We start from the raw sequence: 12,935 nt of genomic DNA, 5'->3' as shown, positions 1-12,935 counted from the left end.
GAGCAAAACGAAAAGTACAATGCTTTAATGGCTGATTATGTGAATCTCCGAACGAAAGTAGATAAATCGGAGGCTGATATTGAGCTCTTAAGTGAAATGGAAACTCAATTGGCTAAATTAAATGATGTGTCTTATTGCCTCCGCCTACAGGCTGGTATGGGGGACACAGATTGCTCCAGTAATATACATAGTCTAATGAATATACACAAGAAGGATTTGGAAAATAAACATGTTGGTTCAATTCTAAATGACAATGGTCAATTAATTGAGGATGAAAAAATAAAAAGGGAAACCATTAGAGAACTCTGTAAAAAAATGTATGAGAAAATTACTATTAATGAGGCAGTTTTGCATAGCTTTCTCGACTCCATCGATCTGAGCGAGGTTGGCCTTAATTCAGCAGGTGGGGAAATAACTAAAAATGAGGTGAGGGAAGCTATCTCACAGTTAAATAAGGGCAAAGCGCCAGGCCCAGATGGCCTGTCTAGTGAGATTTATCTCTCTTGTGTAGAAGATTTGGTGGACCTGCTGACCTCGGCTTTTAATGATGGTGTCAAGTTGGGCAAAATGCATGATTCTTTTTATCATGGTGTTATATCCCTAATATATAAAAAAGGGTCCGCGAATAATTTAGATAATTGGAGGCATGTCACTCTGATGAACATCGATTATAAAATACTTGCTAAGATAATTGTAAATAGACTAAATAACGATTTGGAAAAACTCATTGAAAAAGAACAAACATGTGCCATTAAGGGTAGATTTATGTGGGATAACCTGGGGATTCTAAGAGAAATTACTGGTGGTGAAGTGAAAGAGGAGTTTTATGTTATAAGTTTAGATCAAAAGAAGGCGTTTGATTACATTTCAAGGGAGTATTTGTGGGAGGTTTTAAAAGCTTATGGTTTTAAAAAGGAATTTATCAATTTGATTAAAATGCTGTATGCAAAGTCCACAGTTCAGGTAAATGTTAATGGTGTCTTGACTGAAACTTTTGACATTAAAAGAGGAGTAAAACAGGGTTGTCCGCTTTCGGGAGCTCTCTATATTCTGGCAATTAACCCTTTATTAAAAAAGATAAAAAACGATAAAAGACTAACAGGTATTAAAACTAGTGGGGGTGAGCGCTTGGTCGTCCTGGCCTATGCCGACGACGTAATTGTAATTGTTAAAAATAAGAAAGAGTTAGATATAATTAACGAGCATCTATCACTCTATGAAGAGGTCTCTGGATCAAAGTTAAACCTGGATAAAACGGAGGGTGTCTGGTTTGGGAGGAGCGAGGCACGGCCGAATATTAACATAAAAGATACAGATTCTATGACAATCCTAGGGATTAAGTTCAGTGCCAGTGATTCCTATGAGAAAAATTGGGACGAAAAGGATAAAGAAATTAAGGAAGAATTAAACAAATGGGAAAACAAATCCTGTTGTTACAGAACTAAAATTATTATTATTAAGTCTTTTATTGTTTCTAAGGTGATTTTCTTAGCAACAATTTTTCCTCCCAAGGACCAGACTCTGAAAAAAATTAATAAAACGTTGGTTAACTTTATTTGGGGAACCACCAGAGAGGTGACAAAAAGAGACCTGCTCTATAAAAGTAAAAAGAAAGGGGGGCTGGGGGCTGTGGACTTTGGGCTCAAACTAAAAATTTCTTTTTGTAAAAATGTTGCATCTGGGTTTAAAAGGAAAGCTCTGTGGATTGGAGAGGTTTTAAGCTGGTCCAAAAAGAAGGGTAGGGCAAGGAGCTCAGTACCTTATTATAAATTAATGTATGGGGATTTATTATCCAACTCTGAACACCTGAACATTGACTGGATCGAAATGTCCAGTAAGCATATTTATTCTATTATTTGTGATGATCTGTATGGTGGCATCTTCCCCTATAAAGGTCTTGATGATGTGCAGAAACAGGTGTGCTTGAAAAATATATGGAGCAAAAACTTATCTGAAAAAAAGAGGGATGTAATGTGGCTTGTCTCTGTTAGGAGGCTAGCTGTTAGAGCAGTTGTAAAATGGAGCTGCTTTGTGACAACGGTGAAATGTCCAATGGGAAATTGTAATGACGATGAGTCAATAGAACACCTGCTTGTAGACTGCCAGAGGTCAAGATATGTCTGGGGGAAGATGACACTCATCGGTTTTAAAATCAAGGTGAATTATAACGCTGTTATGTATGGTGTGTTTGAGGAAAAAATGTCTGCTATGGATCATGACTTCTATTGGTCTGTGATTTGCACTGTGGTAAACAAGTTATGGAACACTAGATGTGCCATGGTGATTCACCAGGAATCCATATCTGGGGAAGTTGTATTCAAGCAGATAAGAACTGAACTGAAAAGGCAAAGAACACTGGACTCAAAACAAAGAATACTCAAGCCATGGCACCTTTTGGCACTTTAAAAAGTACTGTTAAAAAAAAAGAAAGAAAAAAAAAGAGAAGAAAAAATATATTCTATTTTTTTTTATATTTTTGTATTTATAGGCCTTTTGGCTTCAATGTAAAAAAAAAGGGTGAGTGAAAAAAAAAGAGAAGTAATGCCCTTACATGTAGTAATATAATTGTGTAATTACTGTATGATTGTTTTCATATGCATTTTTGTAGTCTACTGCTTAAAATGACTGTATTCATATGCCTGTTTGATTGCTTGAAATGATTGTAAAACCTGCAAAATTTTCAATAAAGTTTATTTAAAAAGCGAAAAGGCGGAAAGGGACTGGGAAAAGGAGGCGCCAAGCGTCATCGCAAGGTTCTCCGTGATAACATCCAGGGAATCACCAAGCCCGCTATCCGCCGTCTGGCTCGCCGTGGCGGTGTGAAGCGTATCTCCGGTCTGATCTACGAGGAGACCCGCGGTGTCCTCAAGGTTTTCCTGGAGAACGTGATCCGTGATGCCGTCACCTACACCGAGCACGCCAAGCGAAAGACCGTGACCGCCATGGATGTCGTCTATGCTCTGAAGAGACAGGGACGCACTCTGTACGGCTTCGGAGGTTAATAACGATGACTTGATCTACCCAACAACCCAAAGGCTCTTTTAAGAGCCGCCCACACGTTATGTAACGAGTTTATTCCCACTTGTGTGCATAACTACAGCTTTGAAAATCTACATGTGCTGTTACAATATAGATATAATTTTGTAATTCGACACGCACGAACAGGCAGAAACGTCTATTTCCACATTTGCCCAAATTAAACCTTTCTTTGTTTCATAAACACATAATAAACAACACGGGACTTACGTCGGAGCCTCGCAAACAATCCTTGATCAAAGATGTAACCTGTCTTTACTTGTAGAGAAGTTGTGATTTGAATATTAACTTGAAATAGAATAATATTACGCTCTGCGATGAACCATTAATAGTACAACTGGGTTTAAACAAGCACTTTTGGCTGCCATTCTTAGTCTATAAACATGTAGAGGCGGTAAACACTGAGTTCATTATCTTGAAATAGAATACAGAGTTTACATTACATTGTCCCAACTGAAGTTAACTGGATTGATGGAACTAAATCGATTCTGCTTTTATTGTCTTGAAGTAATAAACGGGCTAGGAATGGAGAAAAATAAAGTAAAACACACACACACACACACACACACACACACACACACACACACACACACACACAGCACACACACAGAGAGAGAGAGAAAGAGAGAGTGCACCCGTTTCGCTATTTTGTTTTTCTAAGCCCAGAAGAGCGGAATCAAATGTACACATTATAATACGTAATTAACTATTTCTTATATTATAGACTAATATTGGGAATAATGCCAGTGTCTCAATGAATTGACAGATTGGTATAATAGTCTATACCTTTTGTTAGTCAAGAAAGCACTATGGCTTGTTTCCATTGGGGACCTTTATGGACATTAAAATACACATTTAACCTTAATGCATATTTAGCCGCTCAAATAATACAGGGACAATAGAGCGCGCGAGCGGGAGAAATAATACAGAAATAAAGACACCGCCCTCTTTGTGGGAGGATCAGATCAGCCAATCATCTGCTGGGAGTCACACAACCACATTGGCATTGGCTGTGTATAAATAATGGTGCGACCGCGGTCCTCAACACATTCGTCACTACGAGCCACTGATAGAATACCTTCAAAATGCCCGAGCCAGCGAAGCCAGCGCCCAAGAAGGGCTCCAAGAAAGCCGTCTCCAAGACCGCCGCCAAGGGCGGCAAGAAGCGCAGAAAGTCCAGGAAGGAGAGCTACGCCATCTACGTGTACAAGGTGCTGAAGCAGGTCCACCCTGACACCGGTATCTCCTCCAAGGCCATGGGCATCATGAACTCCTTTGTCAACGACATCTTTGAGCGCATCGCCGGTGAAGCCTCTCGTCTGGCTCACTACAACAAGCGCTCCACCATCTCATCCAGGGAGATTCAGACCGCCGTCCGCCTGCTGCTCCCCGGTGAGCTGGCCAAGCACGCCGTGTCTGAGGGCACCAAGGCTGTCACCAAGTACACCAGCTCCAAGTAAACTGACTATTCTACTCTACTAAAACCAACGGTCCTTTTAAGGACCACCCATATTTTCAAAGAAAGAGTTGATCCAAATGCTAACCATATAGCCTGTCTAAAATCATTATCAGATATTGTGATGACAGGTGACACGAAACTAATCAGACATGGCAAATTATTAAGTAACGCTGGCTACTAGTTTACAAAGGAAAGAGACATGGCATAACAGTCCTTGTATTACAGTAGCATAGATGTATTATTTAAACCATAAACTTAAAATAATGGGTGCATCGCTATGCTTGTAAAAATGTATATTCATTCATTTCACATTAGTCATGAGTGTTGGCCTAGTTTTTATTTTGGCAGCCAAGTATGTTGTGAAGTGTAGATGATTATGCTAAAATGTTACTTAAAGTTGTCATGCGTGAAGCGACCCACAGAGCTAATAATTTAACAGATTGAATACATCGGAGTAATGAGTCTATTCTGAAATGGTGTTTTTTGTTTAAGTAAAATACGGAAGTGCACCTACTGCTATAAATTCTATCATTGCTATAAACTCGTGTAGAATAATAAAGTAACCACAGTGCTTATTTCACTATTTTAATAGGATATTACAGTAAGGTATTGTGGGCACTAAAAAGTTATATTACTTTTTTCTCCTCATAGGGTATTAGGAGCAACTCTTTGTTGAATTAGTGGGTGGCTCTTAAAAGAGCCTTTGTGGGGTTTATTCAGACGAAATAGGTTTATTTCTTGGCGGCTTTCTCGGTCTTCTTGGGCAGTAGAACAGCCTGGATGTTGGGCAGTACACCGCCCTGAGCGATGGTCACTCCGCCCAGGAGTTTGTTGAGCTCCTCGTCGTTGCGGACGGCCAGCTGGAGGTGACGGGGGATGATACGAGTCTTCTTGTTGTCACGGGCAGCGTTTCCAGCCAACTCCAGGATCTCAGCGGTCAGGTACTCGAGGACAGCCGCCAGATAAACCGGGGCGCCGGCGCCGACTCTCTGGGCATAGTTGCCTTTACGCAGCAGCCTGTGGACACGACCCACGGGGAACTGGAGCCCGGCACGGGATGAGCGGGTCTTAGCCTTCGCTCTGGCCTTTCCGCCTGTCTTCCTTTTTTTTTTTTTTTAAATAAACTTTATTGAAAATTGGCAGTTTACAATTATTTAAGCATTTGCAGTCATCCATACAATTCAAAGGCATGTAAGTACATTATAATAAACACAGATAATATATGTAAGGGCATTACTTTCCGTTTTAAACCCCCCCTTTTTCAATCTCAAGTCCAAGTCTTTTGATACACAAAATATAGTAGAAAATAGAAATATAATAAATATAAGGGCGAAACAAATTACAAGGTCAAAAGGTGCCACGGCTTCAGTACGTTTTGTTTAGAGTCCAGAGTTCTTTGTCTCTTCAGCTCAGTGATTATCTGTTTAAAGACCACCTCTCCAGAGATGGCCTCCTGCTTAATAGTCATTGCACAACGTGTATTCCACAGTTTATTCACTGTGGTACATACAACAGACCAATAAAAGTCCTGGTCCATGGGTGAGAGCTTCTCGTCAAAAACACCATACATTACCGCGTTATAACTCAGTTTTACAGTGAAACCAATGCGGGCCATTTTCCCCCACACATACTGCGATCTGGAACAATCAACCAGCAGGTGCTCTATAGTTTCATCTTCGTCACAATTAACAAATGGGCATTTAACTGTTGTTACAAAACAACTCCATTTTACAACTGCCCTAACGGCTAGTCGTCTTACAGTAACAAGCCACATGACGTCTCTCTTTTTTTCAGACAAGTTTTTACTCCAAATATTTTTTAGACACACCGCCTGTCTTCCTTTTTATTTTTTTATTTTTAAATAAACTTTATTGAAAATTGGCAGTTTACAATTATTTAAGCATTTGCATTCATACATACAATTCAAAGTCATGTAAGTACATTATAATAAACATAGACAATGTAAGGGCATTACTTTCCGTTTTAAACCCCCCCTTTTTCAGTCTCAAGTCCAAGTCTTTAGATACACAAATATAATAGAAAATAGAAATATAATAAATAGAAGGGAAAAAAAAAAAAAAAAAAAAAAAAAAACAAATTACAAGGTCAAAAGGTGCCACGGTTTCAGTACGTTTTGTTTAGAGTCAAGAGTTCTTTGTCTCTTCAGCTCAGTGATTATCTGCTTGAAGACCATCTCTCCAGAGATGGCCTCCTGCTTAATAGTCATTGCACATCGTGTATTCCACAGTTTGTTCACTGTGGTACATACAACAGACCAATAGAAATCCTGGTCCATGGGTGAAAGATTCTCGTCAAATACACCATACATTATCGCGTTATAACTCAATTTTACGGTGAAGCCAATGCGGGCCATTCTCCCCCACACATACTGCGATCTGGAACAATCAACCAGTAGGTGCTCTATAGTTTCATCTTCGTCACAATTAACAAAAGGGCATTTAACTGTTGTTACAAAACAACTCCATTTGACAACTGCCCTAACGGCTAGTCGTCTTACAGACACGAGCCACATGACGTCTCTCTTTTTTTCAGACAAGTTTTTACTCCAAATATTTTTCAGACACACCTGCTTCTGGTTGTCGTCCAGATCTCTGTAGGGGAAAACGCCACCATACATGTCATCACATATAACTCCATAGATTTTCTTGCTCGACATTTCAGTCCAATCAATATTCATATGTGCAGAATTACACAATAAATCACCATACATTATTTTAAAATAAGGAAAAGAGCTCCTTGCTCGGCCCTTCTTTTTGGTCCAGCTTAAAGCCTCGCCAATCCATACTGCATTTCTTTTAAAGCCAGAAGCTACATTTTTACAAAAGGCAATTTTTAGTTTTAATCCCAGGTCAACAGCTCCAAGACCTCCAAAACGCTTATTTTTATATAAAAGGTCTCTTTTGGTCACCTCCCTGGTGGTTCCCCAAATAAAGTTGACCAATAATTTATTTAACTTTTTAAGTGTCTGGTCCTTAGGAGGAAAAATGGTTGCGAGAAATAATAGCTTTGATACAATACATGATTTTATAATTATAATCTTTGTTTTAAAGCGACATGATTTATTCTCCCATTTATCTAATTCGTCTTTTATCTCTTTGTCCTTGTTATCCCAATTTTTCCCATAACTGTCACTGCTGCTGAACTTGATACCCAGGACTTTCATTGTTTCACTGTCTTTTATATTTACTGTTGGCCGTGCCTCCCTTCTCCCAAACCAGACACCTTCTGTTTTGTCCTGATTCAGCTTAGAACCCGAAACCTCTTCATAAAGTGTCAAGTGCTCATTTATAACATCTAACTCATACTGGTTTTTAATTATGATGGTCACGTCGTCAGCGTAGGCCAGGACGACCACCCTCTCACCGCTACTGGTTTTTATCCCTGAGAGTCTTTTATCATTTTTAATTCGTTTTAATAAAGGGTTAATAGCTAAAATATAGAGAGCTGCCGATAGGGGGCACCCTTGCTTCACTCCCCTCTTAATTCCAAATGCCTCTGTTAAAACACCATTTACATTGACCTGAACCGTGGACTCTGCATATAGCAACTTGATCAAATTAATGAAATCCTGATTAAAACCATATACTTTTAAAACTTCCCACAGATACTCTCTAGAAATGAAATCGAAGGCCTTTTTTTTGGTCTAAACTCACAATGAAGAATTCTTCCTTTACTTCTCCACCAGTGATATCTCTCAAAATACCCAGATTATCCCACATGAGTCGTCCCTTAATAGCACATGTCTGTTCTTTTTCTATAATTTTTTCCAGGTCGTTATTTAATCTATTGACCACTATCTTTGCCAATATTTTATAATCCACATTCATAAGTGTAACGTGTCTCCAGTTATCTAAATTATGCGCAGGCCCCTTTTTATATATAAGCGATATGACACCATGATAAAACGAAGGATGCATTTTGCCTGTCTTGATTCCATCGTTAAGAGCAGAAGTTAGCAGGTCAACTAGCTCCTCTGTGCATGAGAGAAATAGCTCATTAGGCAGGCCGTCTGGACCTGGACTCTTGCCTTTACGTAAATGTGAGATTGCTTCCCTCACCTCATTTTTGGTAATTTCACCACCTGCAGAAATAAGGCCAACTTCACTTAAATCGACAGAATCAAGAAATGCACGCAGTCTTGGCTCATTAATAGATATTTTCTGGTACATTGTTTCACATAGTTCTCTGATGGTTTCCCTTTTAGTTTTTTCCTCCTCTATCAAAAGGCCGCCGTCATTAAGAATAGAACCAACATGTTTATTTTGCAAATTCTTTTTGTGTAGACTAATTAAACTATTAGCATTACTTGGACCATCGGAGTCTCCCATTCCTGCCTGTAGGCGGAGGCAAAAAGAGACATCATTTAATTTAACTAATTCAGCCTCCATTTCAATTAAGAGCTCTTCATCATCCTCACTTTTATCCGCTTTCGTCTTAAGGTTTACAAACTCAGCCATTAATACATTATATTTTTCATTTCGCTCCTGGTTTAATATCTCCTGGTTTTAATATAACGCCTGTCTTCCCTCGGCCGCTCATTTTGTGGATTTTAATTTTAGAGTATAAGCTCTAAGAAATGTGATGGAGAAGAGGAATACGAGACGTTTTATACGTTTGACTTTGTAACACACTATTATGTGATTGGTGGGACAGACTCTGTGTGCGCCCCACCAATCATAAAAACGAGTGTGTGCGCGGACTGAGTGTGTATGAGCTCCCCACCAATCACTACTAGTGGCGTGATCGGCTCCTCCCAGTCTAAACTCTGGTTCCTCCCAAACAAGGAGGTTCCTGACCACAGACCAATCAGAGAAAGACGGCGTCTCAGAGTCGCTGAGATAAAAAGAAAGAGTTTGCGCTCGTTTTATCACAACTTCTTTGTTAACGTAGAAGAGTGGAAATGGCCAGAATAAAATCATGTATTGTGTCCAAATTATTATTCCTAGCAACCATATTTCCTCCTAAGGACGAGACACTTAACACGTTGCAAGCCGCGGCAGAACCCTCTGAACAGAGGTAGCGCCGAAGAAATAAGCCATTTATTTACAAACATGTTTTAAAAAAACAAAGCCCACATGATAACAACACGTACTGGAGTGCTCGACACAGCGTACATATTCATCCTGCAGAGGTCGGCGATCTTACTTTGGCGAGGCGGAGGGGAGATCAATTCCATTCGTTTACGTGCGGCGAAGCAGGGAAAGGAGCGATAGAGAAGCGGCGCCCGAACGTGATTGAAACCGCGATCCACGAACAGAGACAAAGACCAGCCATCTTGTTTGAGCTTCTTGCTGAGTTTCAACACTGGGGAGAGGATGAGGCTCCTCCTGGCCAGCCATCCATCCAGAATGTGAGTCAACGGCGTGGCCTGCTGGATATTAGGAGTATCACACCCAGCACCAGAAAATGACTGTCAGAGCATATTAACCCTTTCAGATCGCTCCAAAAAGACACAGAGAAGAATTTCCGATGTTTTTTTTTTTTTTATTATAATTTATATCAAAAGTCCGGGAATAGACGGCGTGGCTGATGGGACCCAGTAGGAAGTCCGAGGGAGTACGGCCAGGCTTAGAAGGTGTTAAAAACATAAATAAATTATTGGTCAACTTTATTTGGGGAACCACCAGGGAGGTTACAAAAAGAACCCTCTTGTATAAAAGTAAGCGCTTTGGAGGTCTTGGAGCTGTTGACCTGGGACTAAAACTTAAAATTTCATTTTGTAAAAATGTAGCTTCCGGATTTGAAAGAAGTGCAATGTGGATTGGCGAGGCCTTAAGCTGGACCAAAAAGAAGGGCCGAGCAAGGAACTCCCTTCCTTATTTTAAAATAATGTACGGGGATTTAATGTGTAATTCTGCTCACTTGAATATAGATTGGACTGAAATGTCTAGCAAAAACATTTATGGTGCCATATGTGATGATCTATATGGTGGCGTTTTTCCATACAAAAATCTTGATGACAAACAGCAGCGGGTGTTTCTAAAAAATATTTGGGAAAAAACTTTATCAGAAAAGAAGAGAGATATCATGTGGCTGGTATCTGTACGGCGACTGGCCGTTAGATCAGTGGTCAAGTGGAGCTTATATGTAAGAACGGCTAAATGCCCTTTTGTCAATTACTGTGACGAAGACGAAACAGTAGAACACCTGCTACTGGATTGTCTTAGGTCAAAATATGTTTGGGGGGAAATGTCCCGTATTGGCTTTAAAGTCAAAATAACTTATAACGCAGTAATGTATGGTGTTTTTGAAGAGACTCTTTCAACCATGGACCAGGACTTTTATTGGTCTGTGGTATGTACCACAGTTAACAAACTGTGGAACACCCGCTGTGTAATGACAATGAAGAATGAGGCCACCTCTGGAGAGGTGGTCTTTAAGCAAATAGTCACTGAGCTGAAGAGACAAAGAACTTTGGACTCGAAAAAAAACGTACTGAAGCCGTGGCACCTTTTGAGCTTGTAACCCTGTATTTATATTTATTATATTTCTACTTTGTTTTTTCTACTTTATTATGTGCTTTCTACTTAAAGGCCTATTTTGAGCTAGATGCTTGGGGGGAAAAAAAAAAAAAAAAAAAAAAGAAAAGAAAGGAAAAAAAAAAATGGGAGGATTTATAAGAAGAAAAGTAATGCCCTTACATATTTTTCCTGTACTTACAATGTAATTATTTTTTAATATATTGACATGCCTGTTTCTGATTTGCTTGTATGAATGCTTTAAAAAAAAAATGTCTGTAAACTGCAAATTATTAATAAAGTTTATTTAAAAAGCGAAATGGCCAGAACCAAGCAGACCGCGCGCAAGTCCACCCACCGGAGGCAAAGCCCCCAGGAAGTAGCTCGCCACCAAGGCAGCTCGTAAGAGCGCGCCGGCAACCGGTGGAGTGAAGAAGCCTCACCGTTACCGCCCTGGTACAGTGGCTCTGAGGGAGATCAAAGATATTTAATTAATGAAGATAGCTCATCCTCATTGGATCCACTAGAGTGCGACATGGTACACAAATCCTACAAATAGACTCCTAAGTGGGCGCCGGCTCTGACGGCAAATCTCGCGCACGTCCTGTTTACTGGTGCTATAGATCCCGCGAGAGTGTGTGGGTGCTATTGGCTGGGACAGCTAAAGAGCAATAATAAAGTTGATTTTCTCAGTTGTTGTGTCGCTGAAAAAAGCCACTTTAGTATGACAATTTTGTTAATATTATGTGGCTTGTGATGATCTGGTCCAATATTTAGTTCAGTGACTATAGCTTCTGAACTATTATTTTGCTCTGTGTTCACGTTAGCTCTCCCATTGTAAATGAATAGACTCCAACCTGCTTCTGCCTCCTAAAAAGGTGTCTTCCCTACGTCATGCAGAAACGGGAAGTACAGGTCTTTTGCACCCTCTTGCTATCGCCCTCTTGGGGGAGATCCGTCGCTACCAGAAATCCACCGAGCTGCTGATCCGCAAGCTGCCCTTCCAGCGCCTGGTGAGGGAGATCGCCCAGGACTTCAAGACCGACCTGCGCTTCCAGAGCTCAGCCGTCATGGCTCTGCAAGAGTCGGCCGAGGCTTATCTGGTCGGTCTGTTCGAGGATACCAACCTGTGCGCCATCCACGCAAAGAGGGTGACCATCATGCCCAAAGACATCCAGCTGGCCCGTCGTATCCGTGGAGAACGTGCTTAAACTTTATCGATCACTGTCTGAACCCCAAAACGGCTCTTTTAAGAGCCACCCATCTATTTATTTAAAGAGCTTTTCCTCCTGTGAATCCAGTCCTATATTAATTCTGGCTACCTGGCATACTGCCTAGCCATTTCATGTCGACAGTGATAACTATGTCGACTACAAGTTAGGACAAATTAAAAAAAAAATGATTATACAGCAACACATTTTATTTCCCAACATAAAATGTATTATGTCAGACAAAAAAGGACTATTTCTGTACAATAACTTGCGTAGCGGTTCCATGTTCTGTTTTGGTGTGGGGCCTCATACACAGTGGCGGTTGGTATGTATATTGCGCTCTAGGCGAGGTAGTATAGCGCCGCCCTATGGCCGCGCGAAGCGCGGCCATAGGGCTGCGGCGCCGGAAAAATCGGTTATTTGCGGGCAAATTATGCATTTTTTCAAGTTATTTGCGGGCAAATTATGCATTTTTTCAAGTTATTTGCGGGCAAATTATGCGGTTCGGTTCTACACGGCGGCAGAACCATTTTGGGCTTAATATAATAGGGTTTATAAAAGCATGATCTGACTGTCTTAGTCTTACCTTGGGCTGGTCAGGAGGAAATGGTTCTTTCACAGTCACGCACAGTGAGACAAAGTCCTGGCTGATAGAGCCTGAGGTTTGTGTTTTGTAGAGGAAGTCAGGTACAAAATGATCCTCTCCATGTGATGTTTCAGGGCAAGCAGCTATATTATAATATCTACCGG

At 40.5% G+C, this 12,935-nt stretch overlaps 3 protein-coding genes across 3 annotated transcripts; 2 read left to right on the top strand and 1 right to left on the bottom strand.

Annotated features, from left to right (window-relative positions):
• Positions 1-4,121: 4,121 nt before the first annotated feature.
• Positions 4,122-4,496, top strand: LOC308283951 (histone H2B-like; the record flags this gene model as incomplete). The annotated part of the gene is made up of 1 exon (XM_080724465.1): positions 4,122-4,496. One exon carries the CDS (start codon positions 4,122-4,124, stop codon positions 4,494-4,496), a length of 375 nt encoding a protein of 124 aa, XP_080580591.1.
• A 730-nt stretch (positions 4,497-5,226) lies between these two features.
• On the bottom strand, positions 5,227-6,065 carry LOC308283051 (histone H2A-like; the record flags this gene model as incomplete). Its single annotated transcript, XM_080723438.1, has 2 exons — positions 5,227-5,596; positions 6,013-6,065. The coding sequence occupies 2 exons, from the start codon at positions 6,063-6,065 to the stop codon at positions 5,227-5,229; spliced, it is 423 nt and encodes a 140-aa protein (XP_080579564.1).
• A 5,228-nt stretch (positions 6,066-11,293) lies between these two features.
• On the top strand, positions 11,294-12,185 carry LOC308283050 (histone H3.2-like; the record flags this gene model as incomplete). Its single annotated transcript, XM_080723437.1, has 2 exons — positions 11,294-11,369; positions 11,875-12,185. 2 exons carry the CDS (start codon positions 11,294-11,296, stop codon positions 12,183-12,185), a joined length of 387 nt encoding a protein of 128 aa, XP_080579563.1.
• Between the last annotated feature and the right edge of the window lie 750 nt (positions 12,186-12,935).

Source organism: Nannobrachium achirus (genome assembly GCF_963921795.1).
Source record: "Nannobrachium achirus genome assembly, chromosome: 4".
Taxonomy (NCBI): Eukaryota; Metazoa; Chordata; class Actinopteri; order Myctophiformes; family Myctophidae; genus Nannobrachium; species Nannobrachium achirus.
Note: the sequence above shows the minus strand (reverse complement) of the source record. Positions and strands in the feature narration are given on the sequence as shown.